The following is a 21,496-nucleotide window of genomic DNA, read 5'->3' on the forward strand; positions in this document are numbered from 1 at the left end:
GGTGAGACAATCACATACTTTACAAAGAATTTCCCCTATGTCCCATAACCAACTGGCACCATACAGCTATTACAATATTACTGACTATATTCCCAATGCTGTACTTTCTATCCCTCTGACACTTCTGTAACTACCATCTGTACTTCTCAATCCTGTCACTTTTTTTGCCCAGTCCTCATACCCCACCCTCCTCTGGCAACCATCAATGATCAACCTGTTCTCTGTATCTGAGTCTGTTTCTGTTTTGTTTGTTTGTATTGTTCTTTAGATTCCACTTATAGGTGAGATCATATGGTATTTGTCTTTGTTTGCCTGGCTTATTTCACTTAGCATAATACTCTCCAATTCTATCCATGCTATCACAAATGGTAAGATTTCATTCTTTTTTGTGGTCTGGCTGAACTCTCAATGCAGGTCAGAGCTATCCCACCAAGGGTTGCCCTGTGACACACACTTCTGTTGGGCATAGCACAAAAGAAAGGATATATTTGAGAATCCTCACATTTTGAGGATCTCAAGTCAGAAGACAGCCATCAACATATTCTCACTCCTTTAAGAAGCTTTTTTAGTGGATTTCATGTCCATGTTGATTGGTGACCTCCAAGACTAAACTGGAGTGGACAAGGAGGTCTACTCTTTAGGATTTAACAGACAAAGAAAACATAAACTGAAACCAAGATCGGTTAGAATCAGAGGACATCTGCTAAACTTTGATAGAATTGGAAACCCAGCCCTAGGCTGGTAACCAAAACAGCAACATGGTTAAGAACAGCTACTTTTCATGAGTTGTTGATTGTTAAAGTTGGGTGATGCATACATAGGGGATTACTTTCTTATTATCTATTTTTGTTTGCTAGAAATATAAATCCTTGATTCCTATACCACACCTATAGGGTTCTGTTTCATTCAACAAATAACCAAGTGTTTATTAGTATGTAACGGGGACTGCTCTGGACTATTAATTTTTAAAAATCATTTCTTGCACAATGGCTAAAGAAATATACCCAATCTTACTTTCTGGCTAACTTATCTAATGGCATTTCAAGCTGTCACATGATTATTTCACCTGTAAAATGGATAAAGTAAAATGAGGATACACACACATATACATATGTATATCTATAGGAAGCAATGAACTAGAATTATCTTAAGCAATGATTTTTAATGATTATTTTATGGGTCACTTCCTAAAAAATGCCCCCAACCCCCAATCTTTCCATTATAATGCATGTGCAATTAAAAAATAAAATTCTAAATTCTATCCATTGATCTGCCAAATGCCACATTAGCTCTTAGAAGTTATTATCTTTAACAGGAGTTATCAGATATCTTTTAACTACATTACATACTGTTTTATAAACATAATTTATGCAGATAAATGTCTAAAGAATACCTAATTCAAAAACTGGAAGATCTCAGGACAATTTCACATGTAAGCAAAGCCCCCTCTCCCTCTCCAAAAACACAAGGCACTTACGAGGAAAGTTGTACTTAAAGCAGGTCTGTGCTGCTATCATCCATTCGGCCCTGGTCTCACAGAAAATGGCAATAGTACTCTTCGGTTTTAATCCCAATGCAGTGAGTCCACTACCAAAGTTTTTCACTCTGTGGTTCACTTCAAGGTAGTTCATCCATTTATAATTCCCAAGAATTAACTGTTAATGTGAGGCATTCTTTAATATTAGTGCATTTATTCAAACAAGCAATTAAAAATACTATTAAAGTGAGAAATTCTAAAATTGCCCTTAAGTGAATATACAAAAGCTTTGGATACCTTCTGAGAATTAGTTACACAGCACCATAGTGGAATGCGAGGATATTTAAAATGCTTTTGATTTATGATAAAGTAAAATGTACCCTCCCCCTTTAAAAAAATAAAAAGCAAAAACATGTTTTACCTTCTTAAAAACCTTTCCATTTGGCTGCATTTCATTTTCTTCACTTAGGATTTCCCTGGTCCCAAGGCTGTCCTTCTTCCCATACTTGGATACGGCATGATCAAATAGTTTATCGAGAGTGTCTGCTCCAGGGATGTCTATGACAGCTAATGAGTCGAAGTGCGTGACAGAGCGATACGGGCTTCCAGGTTTGTCTGAAGTGGGCTTAGCTTTTATTCTCTTTGCCATAGTGCTTTTCTTCTTGGCATTGGTAAGAAAATACCATGGAATAAATACAAGGGCACTGTATATTGTTATTAACAAGTGGATAGGCAGCAAAATAATGGTGGGCACATTTAGCTTAAGTTTCATAGTGGCAAGGCTTGTAAAATGCTGTTTATTTCTTGTTATTCTTTGGCTTTGGAAAGCCTTATTTTGCTGAAGAAGGCAATAATGGAAGCAGCAGTAAGAGTAGCAGTATAGCCAAGGAAGTTCAATTTTAATGATACAAATAAAAGTTAGTAATCTTTGGAAGCCGACAATAAAGTACACCTGCAGGTGAAGACAATGAGCCAGGCAGAGAGCAGGAAAAAAAAGACAAAAACAAAAACAAAAGAGTATTAACAAGTTGATAGAACCACTGATTTAAGTAGTCGGGTCTTTATTAGTTTATATAATTGATTTGCTACAGAAAGCTGAAATAACTGGTCTGAAAGACTGGCATTTCCCATTTTAATCATTATTGCCATAAACTTCTGAATTTGATCTCTTCTGGGTTTTTTAGGTATTCTGCACATCATTCTGCAAGTCAGCTTAGTAACACTACTTTAATGCTTACATGAATGCATGAATATGATATTTAAGTTTGGAAACTCTGTAAAAGTAGGGGTGCCAATAATTAGTTTCTCTCTTTTTAAAAAATATATCTATGTAAACCAGACAACTTTAAATCAGACTTGGTTTTGTATACAAAAAGGAAAACCAATCCACCATTTTAGTTTGATTTCTCAAAGGTCAACCCAGAAATCTTATTCTGAATTCTTCAGTGAGGTAAAGTTCTGAGATAATGCTATTCTCATGATCTTGTATGCCAAAAATTGGAGCAATACAATCATAAAATCATTTCCTAAGTGTCTACTTTGTGCTCAAAATTGCACCAGTTGCCAGGGAGTAGTAGTATTAGTCTGAAGTAGAGTAAGTCCTGGACCTTGCCCATCACAAGTTAAAAGTTATAAGGCAATCAGCGGACCAGACAGATCCAGCATTTTTCAAATTCTTTTGGTGTGTGTGGGGGCAGTTAACCACTTTTTTAGATAAAAGCCCCTGAAGACCGCCCTTATATAAAACTAAAGTGGAATTGCTCAGACTGAAGCAAATTGGGAGTATCCAGAGCCCCACCCTGAACTTCCTAAACACCACTCCCAAAGGTGACTGACCACTTGAAGCATTTCCAATGAAAAGCCCTGCAGAAATAAACAAGTGCTATGGTGTGCAGGAAAAGCAATAAATTCAATAAATGCAGAGGAAGTACAAAATGGCCAAGAGTAACTAGTGGAGGATATGTGGAAATTAGAGTTAAGCTGGATCTTATGTTTGGGGATCTGGTAATGAAGGAGAAAGAATGGACAGCATTCCAGATAGAACAACAGGTAGATAAAGAGGCAGGAATGAAAGGATTTTGGAATAGCGCAAATAATAAGGGCACTAGCCTAATTTAGGCATAAAGTACTCATCAGCTGAATAGGCTGCAATAGTATAGGATCTGACAAATTAGGAAAAGCAGGCAGAAAACTGCAGGCCAGAAGTACAGTGCCAATTAGAAAAGAAATGCAGGAACAGCCAGCCTCCCAGATACTATCTCTTAGCGAGTGTGCCTTAAGCCGAGAAAGCTGGTTTGGTGAGCAGCACTGTATTTTAACCATAAAAATTAAAATGTTAGTTCACTTGGAGGAGACAAATTCAAGCCCACCCTTCCATGATTCTTGTGGAAACAGACAGGCAGACTACTAACCCCAGGATAGTCATTTGTTTTTTACACCAATTACTATAAAATGATAGCTTAATTCTGCCTCTGCTTTTGCTCATGTCCTTCAACTGAGTGTGGTGAAATGAATAAGAAACTACAAGTGGGGACCTGGATTTCATGCCCACCTTGTTCACTAACTGACTGTGTAACCTTGAGTAAAGCCATGTGTTTGAGCTTAAAATCAGACTAGATCAGTAGCCCTTACTTAGAAGTAATGGGTCCCTTTGAGAATCCAGTGAGAACTATAAACCCAATTCCCCTAAGATAGGCAAAATATTACTGAATTTCAGGGGATTCATGAGTTCTCTGAAATGTACCCATAAACCCCAAAGAGTGATGCCAACCCGAATTGAGAATTTCTGGTCTAGATGATTTCCCAGGGACCTTATTACTTCAAATTTTATTTTTTACCCTACCTAAAAATTGTTTTCTCAGTCTGGCAAGTCTGGCCATTCATTTCTTCAGATAAGGTATGTCAAGTGTCTATCACAGTGCCTGGTTCTCAATATGCAAGAGCCCCTCTAACAATCACTTCTTCCATCAAAGATTTCATGACTACCCAAATTCACAAGTCTTTCTGTTCTCTAATTTCCTGCATCACCTGAACATAGAGCACAGATCAGTAGTTCTCAACTCTATCAAACCAAACATCTCTCTTATACCAAATATTTTATAACACTCCTTTATAAACCTTAAATGATAGTTACAGATGATAACCTACCTACCCACATAATTTAAAAATTACTTACTGGTACTATAAAGGAGTATCAACAAGCAATTAATTCAAAGTAAATAGTAGCAATTCCACTGTTAGTAGTATATCCTTAGAACCCTGAAACACCAATCCAAAAGAACCTATGCACCCCAATGTTCATAGCAGCACTATTTACAATGGCCAAGAGTTGGAAGCAACCTAGATGCCCATCGGTAAATGAATGGATCCCAAAACTATAGTACATTTACACAATGGAATTCAATGCAGCAGAAAGAAAGAAGGAGCTACTACCCTTTGCAACAGCATGGATGGAGCTGGAGATCATTATGCTGAGTGAAATAAGCCAGGTGGTGAAAGACAAATATCATATGATCTCACCTTTAACAGGAACCTAAACAACAAAACAAACAAGCAAGCAAAATATGACCAAAGACAGTGAAATACAGAACAGGCTGACAGGTTCCCAGGGACCAGGGAACAGGCTGAGAGGGGAGAGAATTTCAGGGGGAAAGGGGAAGGATTCACAGGAACAAGTATAAAGGACACATGGACAACAACTAAGGTCAGGGGGGTGATGGGAAGGAGGTGGGGAGCACTGGGAGGGGTGGGCTGGGATGGGAGTGTAAGACAGAAAACTGTACTTGAACAATAATTAAATAAATTTTTAAAAAAGAAAAAAATAATATTTCAATATATAAATTCTCAGGGACAATTCTAGGAAACAAATGTCTTCAATCAATGAAGTGCCCTCAAGAGGTGAGTAACACCCCATTCTCATTTGAGAAACTGTCAGACTTGGGGCAGAAGACATATAAAGAAGACTGCTTGTGAAGGGTTTTACAATCTAGTTGGATTTAAACTGTACTGTATGGTTTTAGTCATACATGTTGTTATACACACTTAATCTTTTATACATGTTTGCCTTAAGTCTTGGAGGTAGGGAAATGTCTTCTACTTAATCCTCATAGTACAGAGACACATACATGTATACACACAGGCACACACACAGTAGGCAAGGCTCAAAACACATTCAGGTGAAGAGAGATGAGAGAGATCATCTACTCCAGAGGTTTTCAAATTCTCTCTGGTGATGGTGAGGGTCATCCATTTGGATACGATTTTATGTGGACATAAAATACAAGTATAACCCTGGCCAGTGTGACTCAGCTTGTTGCAGCATTTTCCCATAAACCAAAAGGTTGTGGGTTCTATTCCCAGTCAGGGCACATGCTGAGGATGTGGGTTTGGTCTCCAGTCAGAGTGCATACAAGAGTCAACCAATTGATATTTCACTCTCACATAAATGTTTCTCTCCCTCCCTTCCCCTCTCTGTAAAAATCAATAAGCATGTCCTTGGATGAAGATTAAAAAATTACATGTATAGATAAAAACAAAAAGGAGAGCTGCTTTGGTGGGGGAGGCTGTGACAGCTCCTGAAGTGACTCCTTGGAACCTCCAGTTCAGCTGTGTATTTTAACCACTGATATTGTCTGATCCCTTATATAACAGAGAAGCAAATAAGGGATAGTACAAATTGTAACTGAGGCCCATCTCCAAGTCTGGTGCTGTTTTAATCCCAACAACTAGCCTCTGCCCAGTGTTACATATCATCATGTTTATTGATCAATTCATTTGAAAGTGAAATTTGAACACCTACTATGGGCATTTTGGGCACTTAATACAAAGATGAGTAAAACATGCCTGCGTTATTTGCTTACATGTATGCATGTGCATGTGTCCATATATATGGGAGTGGGCAGGGACATCAGTGCACAAATATGTAAGACAGAATGTGATAAATCCAATAAGAGAAACCAGAACAAAATGCTAAAGGTATTCAAAAGAGGGGTGACTGCATCCAGTTTTGGCAACAAAGAGATGAGGGAGGAAACAGAGCCATCTAGAAAGATTTCACACAAAAAAACACAGCATTTGAAGTGGCTGTGAAGGATGTCCATTTTTTCAACAGAAGAGGGCAAAGATTAGGAAATGAGGACAATGCTATTAGCGAGAACAAATGGATGAGCAATGAATGTGGCAGAACAGTGCAGGATGTATCTCAAAAGCAGCAAGTAGTGTAGTAGCTGCTTTAATGCTCTCTGTGTAAAGTGCTGCTCCACTTTTATGATCCAAAGCAAGAAGAAAATTGAATTGTTTCAGAGTCAACTTTACTAGATTACAACTATACTCTGAGACACGCATGCATAAGACAAGTTGGTGACTCAAGGTTAAACAGCCTACTAGTATAGTAAGGGAAAATGAATTGTTCTCTAAAGAGAGAACATCTGATATTATCCTGGGTGGTAAATGGGCTAAACTGAGTTAGGAGATCAGTATTCTAACCTCAATGAAAATATAACTTTGAAAGATTTACATGATCTCTCACTGAAAACCTCTGTACATATGTGGCACCTTATGTAAAATAGGAATACTGCTTGTAGTAGCTACTACATGGCATTGTTGGTAGAATCCTTTATTTTATCCAGGTTAAATTCTATGAGAAATAGTAATCAGTCCCTGGAACATATGAGATCTGTCCAGAAGGTATACAGCCACGTGCTATGAAAAAGAGACATTTATTGAAGAAGATACAAGAAACATTGTACATAGGATGACGACACCTCAGTCCTCTTCAAAGCAGGCATCTTGGGACCTCACACAGTTCTCCTGATTGCCATCAGCTACCCCACCGTATTTTCCTGAATCTCATCGACAGTCTGAAATCTCTTTCCTCTCAAATGTGATTTTAGTTTGGGGAAAATCCAGAAGTCACAAAATGCCAAATCTGGGCTGTAGGGCATCTGAGTCACCTGGGTGATTTGATGTTTTACCAAAAAACTCTGCACAAGACATGATGCATGAGTGGAAGTGTTGGCATGATGAAGTTGCCAAATCACCAGTTTCCCGTAGCTGTGGTCTTCAGAATCATCCGAGTAATTTCCAGGAAGGAATCTTCAAGCTTATTGCAAAATTTGATGCAGATTTGTTGTTCTTGTTGCTCAGTCATTTTGAACAAAATAGCCACACAGTACACATGCTCACTCAATGGTGTCTACCACCTCCACTGACTAGTACAGTGAAGTCGTCATTGTTCACACATGTGCATTCCAGTCCACTCTCCTTGGCTGCAGATTATATCGATGTCACACAAACCACTGTCATTATATTAACAATGGCTGGACTTTTTCTGGACAGGCCTCATACTCTCAACATTCTCGTCTCTCTCTCACTTTGTTGTACTCCCTTGGCTAAGTCATGACTTGGTTTTGTTCCCCAACAAATCACCACTTGTATTCACACTCAAATTTGGCTAGAGAAAAACCTGACTATCCCCCTTTAAATCTGTGATTCCACACTCAAGTGGGCCATAGTGCAGGGCACTAGTCCAGGCACTGGCCCAATTTCAAGGGTTTCATGTCTTCTCTCTGCTCAGACCGCCAATATCTTCCTTCCATCCTCATTCTTAACTGCTAACCTGACTTACAAAATACTGTTGAGAAAACAAAACAAAAAAAAAATCTGAAGAGAAATTCCACAAAATCCCGCCACCTGCCACTGCATCTACCCATTTACTAACATAAATGGTCATGTGTACTTTTTTCACTCCTGTGACTACGGATGAAGTGATACTCCCAGGTAAGGCCAACCCCTTCACTCACACAGTGTCACTCACATCTTGTCTAGACAGTAAAGTCCAAGAGGTGCTGCTCTACTTATTCTTTCTTCACTCTCCTGCCTCATTAATGTTTCTTGCTTTACTAAATCATTCCATTATAGTCACCATTATAATGGGCTACTTCTTGTTTACCTTTCATTAATATAGTTTTGCACATTCTCCTTTTTAGTTTTGCATATTCTTTTTATTGTATTTTTTCCACTACCAACTAGTTCCTTTATGCCTCCTTTCACTCAGCAATCGCCACACTGTTGTCTACACCCATGAGTCCTTTTACCTTTTGGCTGAATCCCTCCACCCCAACCTCCCCCTCCCTACTAGCTGTCATCCTGCTCTCTATCTATCAGTCTGTCTCCATTTTCCTTGTTAGTTCAGTTTGTTCATTATGAGGGAAATGAACACATATGAGGGATATTATACGGTATTAGTCTTTCTCTGACTGGCTTATTTCACATAGCATTATGTTCTCCAGGTCCATCCATACTGTCGCAAAGGGTAAAATTTTCTTCTTTTTTAAGGCCCAGTAATATCCCATTGTGTAAATGTTCCACAGTTGTTTAATCCACTCATCTACTGATGGACACTTGAGCTGCTTCCATACCTTGGCTATTGTAAGTAACACTGCAATGAACATAGGGGTGCTTATGTTCTTTCGAATTAGTGTTTGAAGTTTCTTTGGATATATTCTCAGAAGTGAGATCACTGGGTCAAAAGGCAGTTCCATTTTTAATTTTTTGAAGTATCTCCATACTGCTTTCCACAGTGGCTGCACCAATCTGAATTCCCACCAACAGTGAAAAAGGGTTCTCCTTTCTCCACATCCTTGCCAGCACTTTTTTGATTTATTGATAATACCATTCTCAGAAATGTAAAATGGGATCCCATTGTGGCTTTAATTGCATTTCACTGATGATTAGTAACCTTACTCAATGTCTATTGTCTTTTCATATGTCTATTGGCCATCTGTGTGACTTCTTTGGAGAAGTGTCTATTCAGGTCCTTTGCCCACTTTTTAACTGGGTTGTTTGTTTTTTTGGTGTTGAGTTTTGTAAGTACTTTATAAATTTTGGATATTAACCTCTTATCAGATGTTTCCGTGAATATGTTCTCCCATTCTGTGGATTGTCTATTTTGTTGACGATTTCCTTTGCTGTGCAAAATCTTTTTAGTTTGAGGTAGTCCCATTTGTTTATTTTTTCTTTGGTTTCCCTTGCCTGGGGAGATATATCTCATAAGAAAATGCTACCAACAACATCCAAGATTTCACTACCTATGCTTTCTTCTAGGATTTTTATGTTTTGGGGTCTAACATTTAAGTGTTTGATCCATTTTGAATTTATTCTTGTGTGTGGTGTAAGAAGGCAGTCTAGTTTCATTTTTCTACACCTATCTGTCCAATTTTTTCCAACATCATTTTATGAATAAACTATCTTTAGCCCATTGTATGTTCTGACTTCCTCTGTTGAATATTAATTAAATATTAAGGTGTAGGTTTATTTCTGGGCTCTGTATTCTGTTCCATTGAACTATGTGTCTGTTTTTATGCCAGTACCAGGCTGTATATGCTGCCTCCAAGAGACCCATCTCCTATTGAAAGATATAAACAGACTAAAAGTGAAGGAATGAAAAAAGATATTTCATGCAAATGGGAAAGAAAAAAAGCTGTGGCAGTACTACTTAAATCTGACAGAACAAAGTCTGAAACCAAGGCTATAGTAGAAGACAAAGACACTACATAATGATAAAGGGAACAACCCAACAAGAGGGATATAATCCTGGTAAACATTTATGCACCCAACACAGGAGCACCTAACTATGTAAAGCAAATCCTGATGGATGTGAAGGGAGAGACAGAAAGAAGTACAGTCATAGCGGGGGACTTTAACATCCCATTTACTTTAATTGATAGATCTTACAGGCAGAAAATCGACAAGGAGACATTCACACTATATCAAATGGACTTAATTGATATCTTCAGAGCACTTCACCTCAAAGTGACAGGATATACATATTTTTCAAGTGCACATGGAACGTTTTCAAGGACAGACCACATGTTAGGACACAAAACAAGTCTCAACAAATTTAAGAAGACTGGAATAATATCAAGCACCTTCTGTGACCACGTTGCTGTGAAACTAGAAATCAATCACAAGAAGAACAGTGAAAAACATGCAAAGACATGGAAGCTATAGAGGCCAAACTAAGAAAAGAAGCAAACCAATATGCCCTGATAGGGAGTAGATAGTAAGCCACTGAATTTTGCAATGAAGGGAGTAACATTATCAAGTTTGTTTCATAAAGATCAGTCTGGGAGCACCCCTCCAAAAAAATACATGAAAACAAAAACAAAAAGTGCCACCATTCCTTCTCTTGCTGCACCTCTTTTCCTTCTCTTTAGGACTCCTTAAAAGATTTGTCTGTGCTGTCTCCCAGGTCTCTCCCCCTATTTTCTCTTGAACCCACTACACTCAGGCTTTTGCCACCCACATTCCATAACATTGCTGAGATCAAAGTCACCAATGACTCCCATCTTGTCAGAATCCAATGTCAATTAAAGCTCAGTCCTCATTTCCCTTGGCCCACCAGGATCCTTTAACACAGTTGACCCCTGTTTTCCTGCTTAAAACTTCTTCACTTGGCTTCTGAGAAACCATATGCTTCAGGTTTTCTTCTTACTTCCCTGGCCATTCCTTTTCAATCTTTTCTGTTGCCTCTCTCCCATGTCCTTGACCCCTAACAGCTACAATGCTCAGCACTTGTGGCTTTTCTCTTTTTTATCTACATTCACTGCCATGGTGATCTCATTTAGTCTCACAGCTTTCAATAGCAGGTTTATGGTGATGACTTCCTTTCTCTTCCTAATCCAGATGTTTGCCTTAAACACCTGATCTGTATACCCAACTGTATCCTCAACAAATCCATTCAGCTATCAGTTAAGTATCTCCAACTTAATATGCTCAAAACTAAGCCACTGATCATCCTTTACAAAACTTTTCCACCCAGTCTTTCCCATTGCTGGAAATTACAGTGGCTTTGGAAAAAAAAAAACTTACATTCACTCTTTCACTCCTCTGTGTTTCTCATAAATTCCACACCAAATTCATCAGCAAATGTTACTGGCTCTACTTACAAAACAAATATCAAATTTGACTACTTCTTACCACTTCCATTGCTACTATCCTGGTTCAAGCAACTACCATCACTACCATCTCTTACATGGATAGAAACAATAGGCAATCTAATCTCCCTGCCCCCATCTTTATAATAAATTCTAAACACAGCAGAAAGAGTGCCCCAGTTAATATGTAAGTTAGATTATGTCATTCCTCTAACTGCTCAAAACCTTTCAAAGAATCCTCTTATGGCTCACTCAAAAGAAAAACAAGTCTTTACCATGAAATATGACACTATAAATCATTCCTCTAGCTCTTAAGTATCTGACTTCAACTCCTACTGTACTTTCCCCTAGTTCACTCTGCTACAGTCACTTATTCCTAGCTATTTCTAGAACATACCATCCTGCCTCAGGGCTCTTGTATATGCTATTCTGTCTAACTGGAATGTTCTTCCAAAATATCTGTACAGCATATTTTTTCACCTCCTTTTTGTCGTTAGTCACATAGCATGTTCTCAGTGAGGCCTTTCCTAGCCACTTGCTCTAAAATTGCACCCCAGCATTCCAATCATTTTCTTGTTTTATTTTTCTCCTTAGCACTTACCACTAATATATCATATGCTTCATTTTTCAAGTTCACTATCAATGTCCCCATGAGGACACCAGCTCCTTAAGGTAGAGGTTCATTGTCTGCTGCTGAATCTTCAGCAACTACCAAAGTACCTCCACATGTTAGCTGTTCAATAAATTTGTTGACTGAAATAAGAATATACATGGAATTGCTCTGAAACTATAAAGTAAAAATGTATGCAAGATACAATGTATGCCTAAAGATAACCAACCTTAGTCATCTTTAAAAAGAAATCACTTGTCCATGAAATGTACTCTTAAAATCCATGGTACTTAAAATAAATTTGAACATGTTTTTAGTTGCTTAATGAAAACATAAAACTAAACGAAGTGTTGCACAGAGATAAAAGATCAGTGTAATAGAAGCACAAGGGCTATAGTTTGTAATATGTGTTTTACAGATGCCTTTCACAAAGGTATGCTGTCCTTCCAACATATGAACAGTGACACTACTGTCCCACCATTGGTAGTATATGAACTCTGAGTTGTGCTTCCTTGAAATGAAGTAATACATTTATTTCTGTATCAGCTGGAAAAGGACAAGACATCATCTTCAGTCACGGAAAAGATGACTGTTTGTGTTAAGGTTTACCATTCCATATGAAAAGCATACTAATAATCACTTGTTGAGCATTTACTATGGGATAGGCACTATGTTCAATCTTTTAGATACATTATTTCATTTAATCCTTCAGAAAACCCCTTTAAGGTAGCATTCTCATTTTACTACTGATATAATAGTCCTAGAGAGATTAAATAATCTGTACAACATAACATCACTAGGTAGGAATTTTTGACCCAGGTCTATCTGATTTTAAAGCCCATGCTTTTGGCAGCATTGTCTATGATGCTAGTCATACTGGTTTAGCCTAAATTAGTGAGAGTGAAAACCTTTGTATATAAAGAAATACTGGAGACAATTTTGAGCACTCATGTGCCCAATATACAAATGCATTTTTATAGGGGAAAATAAGTCCTAAAAGTTTCAGTGAAAAATCAGATGTAACTTTTTTTATTTTTCTGTTTTGAGGCCACGTTTAATGGTAAGTATTTCATTCCAGTTATTTCAAACCCTCTGCTATAGTTAGGCTAAACATAAAAAGCATTAGTGATACATTAAGCTCTAGTATACAAAGGAAACAAATACTATATACTGATTAAAGTACAAATCTAAAAGAAGCAATCATCATCCCTAGAAGACTGTGATAGTCACATCATCAATTTAAATTCGAAAGAGAGAAACTAATAAACCGAAGTCACATAAGGCCAAAACAATTTCTTCAGAAGTTTTAGAAAATAGACTAAACCAAGCAAGGTTCCATGCATCTGCCAATTTAAAACACACATTAAGGACAAATTAAACTAATCTGTCCTTGACCTAAAACCTTATAAAAATGTAAACAAATTTATTAATTTGAAAAATCAATGATTAACTATGTAAGTGCTACTTGAAGACATACATTTTTCAAGTCACACATCATTTAAGGGTAAATGATAAAGAGATAATTTGCCTTTTGAAAAAGATGAGCTGTATCTACTAAATATTAACTCAGAAAACAATTATAAAAGTTTCAAAAGATAACCATACCTGTTGCACTTTAAAAGACCATATGTCTACATACATGTTGCACCACCAAGACTTTTGTAATGGGTGGAGTGCTTTTTTATCCTGTTTTCTTTCATGCATTATTAAAAAGTTCCAAATGATTTTAAAACATACAGGAAAAAGCTCAAATATTATGTTAAAAATGGCTGCATTTGGTTAATAAAATCAAACTTACAAGAGCTATATTACAATATAACTTTATAGTAATATTAAAACTTAGAAACTTAGTATTTTAAGGAAAAAATGCATTGAGGGTAGCTAGGATATTTTCCTTTCAGTCTACAAGACTGAATAATCATGTAAAATACACTTCAGTCTGACCCTTGTAAGTCTCATCTGACTCAAATTGGTAGACTGATCTAATTAATATGAAATAGCTTGTACAATAAATCTATAAACTCAGTAATTACAATAAATTTGAAAACAATAGTATATTTATTATGTTATAATAATCATAAATACACTTGAAAACTGAAAACAAAACAAAACAAAAAGCTAGGGTAAATAATAGATGGTATATAACAACACATTGCACCTGTGCCTAGTTATTTTCACTAGAAGTGTCTCGAGTATGACTGATACTTGGCTGCGTCTCAGTAACAAGATTAGCCAAACCTGTTTTCTTCATCACCTGTAGAGGTATTAACTGCTGAAGTCTCCATTTTGCCAGTCTCTTCCCAGCTTTTCCCAGCAAAGCAAGAACCTCTGCTGCCATGTTGAAGATGGCTTTAGCATAAGTTCCCTCCCATAATGCCTTTAAGACCATCCCCAGCATGCATCAGATAATGTTTTTTCTAGGTCACAGAATGGTACAGTTGTAATCCTATCTGTTTGTGTTGAAATCAGGATATGTAGGAGTCAATGTTGCTGCCTATACACTTGATGTACACTGTGTGTATCTATTTCTTTATTTCAGCAATTGCACGTGATTTTTAAATATGCAACTATCTGAAGTCAGGAGTTAATTGTACATAACTTAATCTAAAGCTTATATTTAAGAAATCTTATGGAGAAATCATGCTAGAAGTGGTACCTACTGACAAAGCATGATATTACAATTTAACTTCATTAGACACCATGAAAAGGGAGAAAATTAAGTTTTGGGATTTGTATGTTTGGAGAGAAATATAAAGGATTCAGTGCTATAGAAGGGGAGCAGACAGCACAATGACAACTGCAATGTTCAACAGCTGCTACTAAGGAGTAACTGTTAAAAGTCTCTGTAGACTAAATCTTGCTGCTAAATTAAATTAAATTAAATTGTGCCACGGTGTAGACTTTAATTTTGTTTGTAAAGTCTTCCATTTACTAGGTCTTTGTCTCTAGGGGAACACAGTTAATAATTTTAACATGCTAATCAAAAATAATTGTTACAGACCCTGGCTGGTGTAGCTCAGTGGATTGAGCCCGGGCCTGCAAACCAAATAATTGACGACTGGATTCCCAGTCAGTGCACATGCCTGGGTTGCAGGCCTGGTCCCCAGTAGAGGGCACATGAGAGGCAACTACACATTGATGTTTCTCTCCCTCCTCCATTCTCTAAAACTAAATAAATCAAATCAAATAAAAAGAACTGTTACAGAACTTGACTTTAAAATTAACTCAGTTATAATAAATGTGTTTTGTCCCAGTGATGAATATATAGTAGTCCTCCCTTATCTGTGATCTCATCTTCTGCAGTTTCAGTTACCCATGGTCAACTAATGGCCTGAAAATATTAAACGAAGAATTCTAGAAATAAACAATGTATAAGTTTTAAACTGTGCACCATTCTAAATAGTGTGGCAAAATCTCACACCTTCTTGCTCCATCCTAGCCAGGATGTCAATCATCCCTTTGTCCAGCATATTAAGCTGTATACATTCCCCACCCATTCATCACATAGTAGTCATTTCAGTCATCACAACTACTATTGCAATATCAGTGCTTGCGTTCAAGTAACTCTTATTTGGTTATTAGGTATTGTTGTTAATCTCTTACTGTGCCTAACTGATACATTAAGCTTTATCAATGCTATAGATATACAGTAAAAATAGTATTTATAGGGTTTGGTACTATCTGCAGTTTCAGACATACAGTGGGGGTCTTGGAATGTATCCCCCATGGATGAGGTAGGACTAGTCTGCAGACCATATCTATCTACTGTCATCTTACCTATTTATTATAATACAGTAATGTAACTGTGGGCTGCCAACCATGAGTACAAATTAAAAAGAAATCTCTCACTAGGAGTAATACCACAGGGAATATCTTTGTGTTACAGGGAGAATTTATGCAACTATATCTTTGTGTCACATGACCTATCCTCTACATTTGCTAGATTAATAGGTTACCTTTTTGTTAATGTTGTTTCCCAGTCCTTTATATTGTTAAAAATCATACAACCACATTCTTAAACCATTTCCTACAAAATGACATCATAAGTCACTAAAACGAGAAAGTCAGCTACTTCACCACCAGAATGTGAAACTGTATCATGGTTTAAAAAAAATTCACTCTGTTCTTCACTGTCAAATACACCTTATAAATGAGACTAATAAAAGAACACAATGACTGATAAAACTATTGAACATCCAAATCTTATGGCCATTAATTTAATTCCCAAATATTACCACTAGTAAAGAAGAACATAGATATTCCAAAGGCTGAAGATAACTCAAAATGTATTTTTATTCTTAACACTTCATTATGGGTATGTTTGATATTTCAGAAATTAAAGAATTATTTTTAATTAAATTTATTGGGGCAAGAGAATTCTTAACTGAAGGAAGCCACATGAAGCCAAATATATGGTAAGTAGCCATGAAAAAGGACTCCTAGGGGTAATGTCTCCACGTTAAGGATGGGTAGATATTTTCCATTCTCTTCTCTTTTTTCATGTTTATTTGTTTAACTGGCCTAGGTGTGCTTCACTAAGGTAAGAAGGGCAAGGGAGATAAAAGAATTAGTTGTTTCGGTCTTGAAGTATATTTTGGGATAGCCAAAGCAAAGCTATACCAATAGAGTCTCTAAAGTATCACAGACACTCCAAAGTGGTTATAAATTACTGAAAACAGTGGCCAGATGTTCCTGCTAACTCTTACTCTTTACCTTGGTAGGTTTCTTTTTTAAGATTTTATTTATTTATAGAGGGGAACGGAAGGAGAGAGGGAGAGAAATATCAATATATGGTTACCTCTCATGCGTCCCCTGCTGGGTCCCCTGCAACCCAGGCATGTGCCCTGACTGGGAATGGAACTGCAATCCTTTGGTTCGCAGGCCGCACTCAATCCACTGAGCTATATCAGCCAGGGCTACCTTGGTAGTTTTTTCTTATACATGTGGATGGGCTTTAGGCCAACTGATAAAGATGTTTATCTATCTGTATAGGATGTGTGTGTGTGTGTGTGTGTGTGTGCGCGCGCGCGCACAAGAGAGAGAACAAGAGAACACACAAGGAAGCAAGAAGATTCTCTGTAGATACATAAGTTAACTTTAGAAGCCTGAATACTATGGCCTTCATAAAGGCACCATCTTCTATTTCCCAAAGGGAACACTAACTTTATTGGTATCGCACCTCCTTTGTTAATCATGAGGTAGCATGCTGCCGAAAGAGCTGAATTCATAAAGAGTTAATTCTGGCCTGCTGATAAAAATCTTTGGCCATGTTTAAAATTTTTCTAATAAAGGCTAATCAGTAGAATTTAGCACTTAGCAATATAAGAACATTATGTCTTTCAGATTTCTTTATACCTGGAATTCAAAATTTGTTATAAGCACATACAAACTACTAGATTTTGTTTCAACTTCATAATCTATTATAATGAAAGCAATTCTCTGAAGACCAGAAATACTAGCGAGACACCATTGTATAAAGGGTTTTGATCCTGGTTCAGCAGCTTACTGAGCTATAAGACCTGAATGAAACAAATTAAATAACTCCTAGTCTGTTTCCTCATCTGTAAAATGAGAAAGTTGGATTCACATTTTAAGATATCACAGACGAGTAAAAATTTTATAAAGAAGGAAGGAAGGTGAGGGGAATAATATAACTGTTGACTTTTTGGCAGGTAGAAATACTTTTTTAAAAAGCCCTACCACTTACCATCACAATCATTTCATAAAATGGAGAACATGTTTAATTCCCCCAAATTAAAAGGATATATCTTATAAGAAGAAGCAATCCTTTAAATGGGAAAAACTTAGCTTTGAAACATTCATAGCCCATTGTCCTTATTTTCCGCACTTTACCATTAACCAGTAAAAAACCACTTCACTGACCAGCATTAGCCTAAAAATAAATGTTTGGGAAATACTAGACTTGATTAGTTTCAAGGTCCGAGGCTCAAACACTATGATTCTGATTTTAGGTGTTCTGCTGTAAATATTTCTCTCTCTTTTTAAAAAGATTTTATTTATTTATCTTTAGAGAGGAAGGGAAGGAAAGGGAGAGAAATATCAATGTATGGTTGCCTGTCGTGCACCCCTGCTGGGAACTGGCCTGCAACCCAGGCATGTGCCCTGACTGGGAATGGAACTGTGATCCTTTGGGTCACAGGCCCACGTTCAATCCACTAAGCTACACCAGCCAGGGCTGTTGTAAATGTTTCTTTTATTCTTTATTATTGTCTACAACAGGTGCCTCAGTCAACTACAGTACAAACACTTAAATTTTTGAAGATCAGAAATATGTTTAAAACACTTTAAGAAAAATAGTAACTACAATAAACTTGAATTTATTGTGGGAAAGTGTACACTACTACAGATTTAACTTCATCAATAATAATGAACCATTCACTGAACACATACTATTAAGACTATTTTACAGATGAGGAAATTGAGACAAAGGGAAGCTAAATATCTTGCCAAGACACACACAGATTAGAACTCTAATCTGTTACTCCATTTTTTTATTTTGCAAAGAAAAAGATTTTATTTAGATTTTACTGATCACATCCCCCTTTATAAATGAGTGACAGATGGTTTAAATCTTAGGAGTTGCACAGGAAAATTTTTTCCTGTTACTTTTCTAAATACTTTAAACACAAACATAAATACTGGTAGGATTTTTCCACTATAAGAAGAGTCAAGATGCCTGTTGTTATGAGCAGTTAATTTTCTCCAAAAGCTGATAAAAATAGAAGTTTAGAATTTTTAAAGGACAAATACTTACATATTTCCTCTTTTTCTTTTAAGAAGAACACGTATATCTTTTACGATTTCAATCTGCAATAAGAGACAACATTTATGGGTACAATGACAAGAAAAAAAGAACCCCTCAAGTGCTATTTGTGAACAACAGCTCATGATGAGCCATGTACCAAAGAAAAAACAAAAAATGACTAGAGATGAGTAGTTAATAAGAATTAGTGCTACTAGGATCTCAGAATAAGTAAAAGTAACTGAGCCAGACTCTAAGAAACAGCAGTTCAATTCTATGAACAAATGGCAAGATTAAAAAATAGGAACTAATAGACATTTTCCCAAGAAGACATACAGATGGCTAATAGGTAGATGAAAAGGATCCTCAACACCACTAATCATCAGGAAAATGCAAATCAAAACCACAAGGTAGTACCTCACCCCTGTTATAATAACTGTTAACAAAGAGACAAGAGATAATAAAGGTAGGCTAGGATGTGGAGAAATGGGAACCATTGCGTACTGTTCGTGGGAATGTGAATTGGTGCAGCAACTAGGAAAAACAGAATGGTGGTTTCTCAAAATACTAAAAATAGATCTACTATATGATTCAGCAACCCCACTTCTGGGTATATATCCAATAGAAATGAAAACAGACTATCAAAAAGATGTCTGCACCCCCGTGCTCATTGCAGCATGATTCAAAATAGCTAAGAAAGCAAAACAACCTAAGTGTGTGCCAACAGATGAATAGATAAAGATGTGGTATACATATACAGTGGAATATTATTCAAAAATAAGAAAGAAGGAAATTCTGCCATTTGTGACAACATAGATGGATGTTGAGGGCATTATACTTAGTGAGATAAGCCAGAGAAAGACAAATATTGTACAATATCACTTATATGTGAAACCTTAAAAAGCTGAAGACATGGAAACAGTAAAACAGCAGTAACTAGGGGTTGGGATGTACGAGGAAATGTGGACATCTTGTTAAAGGGTACAAATTTTCAACTAGAAAATAAGTTATGGCAATCTAATATATAGCATAGTGATTATAGTCAACAATACTATGTTCCATTCTTCAAAACTGCTACAAGACCGGATCTTAAATGTCCTCACCACAAAAAAGAAATGATAGTTATGCGACATGATGAAGGTGTTAGCTAATGTTATGGTGGTAATCATATTACAACATACAAATGTAACAGAGTAACATAGTGTATACATTAAACTTACACAATGTTGTATGTCAATTATACCTCAATAAAAATCAGAAAGAAAATGCAAGAAGCTGTAGTCATGTTCTTAACAAATTTGTACCTCTTAGTCCTCCACAATGAGGACAGGAGCCAACTTTAGAGACAGAGATGAAGGCTGACCACAGGAAACTAATCAGATATTCTCACCCACAAATGCCTGCAGGTACCTATTTTCCCAACAAAATGAAAAATGAGCCTTGGCTGGTGTGGCTCAGTAGATTGAGCCTGTGAACCAAAAGGTCTCCAGTTCAATTCTCAGTCAGGGCACATGCCTGGCTTCCAGGCTGGGCCCCCAGTAGGGGGTGCACAAGAGGCAACCACTCACTGATGTTTCTCTCCCTTTCTTTCTCCCCTCCTACCCCCTCTCCAAAAATGAGTAAGTAAAATCTTTTAAAAGATGAGACATTTTCATTCCCCCTCAAGGAATATACAGATCAGATTTGTGATGTTCTTCAAAATATATATACTAGGGTTTAGGGGTCAGTTTACAGTTAAGGCATTACCATGTTTTGAAATACGCAGGAGAAAACTATAATACCACCTGAATACTCAGAAAAGTAAAATAAGGCCCTTTGGTAATTTGATATTGGTTATTTATATATTTCAAACCCACTGGGGTGTCCTGGGCATGATAAAGTGATTCTGAAAAACTAGGCTATTATTTTCACTCAGTAGTACTCTGTACTACTCTTGTATGATTATGAGAATAATGCTTCAATTTTTAAAAATCTATACAGTCCAACTGAAGTCATAGCTGGTAGTAATTAACAGTTAATTTTCTCCTTTCCTACCTACCATTAGAAAGGTGAAGGAAAGGATGATTTACACCCAGGTCTATTACTAACAGAGTATGCCTTTTATTTTTCTTTAAAAGAACTACTTTCCGACACCAGCTTACTACCCACAATCTACTTTTGGGGAGGGGGTGCTGGTGACAGTATCAGTATATGTGTGAATACAAATGGTTTAGACTATTTATAAACAGAAAGCATGCTATTTAACACTTTATTTTTCTCCCAGAGGGCTAACATTTATTATTAACACAAAGAAGAGGTAACTTTATCTACAGTTGTGTGCTACATTTAACTACATTCTTGGTCAACAATGGACCACATATACAATGGTGGTCCTATAAGACTATAGTAGAGCTGCCCTGGCTGGTGCAGCTCAGTGGATTGAGCATGGGCTGCAAACCAAAGTGTTACAGGTTCAATTCCTAGTCAGGGCACATGCCTGGGTTGCAGGCCAGGTTCTCAGCTGAGAATATTTGAGAGGCAGCCATACATTGATGTTTCTCTCCCTCTCTTTCTCCCTCCCTTCCCTTCTCTCTAAAAATAAATAAATAAAATCTTTTAAAAAATTATAGATTTGTAAAAAAAAATAATAAGACTGTAGTAGAGCTGAAAAATTCCTGTTACCCAGTGATATAACATCGTGACATCACAGCACAACACATTACTGTCATGTT

The 21,496-nt window shown here is 36.9% G+C and overlaps 1 protein-coding gene across 6 annotated transcripts in view; it reads right to left on the bottom strand.

The window, feature by feature from the left end:
- Nucleotides 1-18,866, bottom strand: part of ACSL4 (acyl-CoA synthetase long chain family member 4) — a 54,712-nt gene extending 35,846 nt beyond the window's left edge. The window contains exons 1-3 of one of the 6 annotated variants that reach the window (XM_037041954.1): nucleotides 18,798-18,866; nucleotides 1,899-2,138; nucleotides 1,478-1,655 (exon numbers count right to left, since the gene is read on the bottom strand). In XM_037041954.1, the coding sequence (XP_036897849.1) occupies nucleotides 1,478-1,655; nucleotides 1,899-2,126 (406 nt within the window). In that variant the 5' untranslated portion in view covers nucleotides 2,127-2,138; nucleotides 18,798-18,866. Of the gene's footprint in view, nucleotides 1-1,477; nucleotides 1,656-1,898; nucleotides 2,759-13,627; nucleotides 13,758-18,797 lie in introns of those variants that run through there. The other 5 variants (XM_037041955.1, XM_037041950.1, XM_037041953.1 and 2 more) reach the window with 5 other exon arrangements.
- Between the last annotated feature and the right edge of the window lie 2,630 nt (nucleotides 18,867-21,496).

This window comes from Sturnira hondurensis, unplaced genomic scaffold (assembly GCF_014824575.4).
Source record: "Sturnira hondurensis isolate 20B ecotype Veracruz unplaced genomic scaffold, ASM1482457v3 Scaffold0003420, whole genome shotgun sequence".
NCBI classification, from domain to species: domain Eukaryota; kingdom Metazoa; phylum Chordata; class Mammalia; order Chiroptera; family Phyllostomidae; genus Sturnira; species Sturnira hondurensis.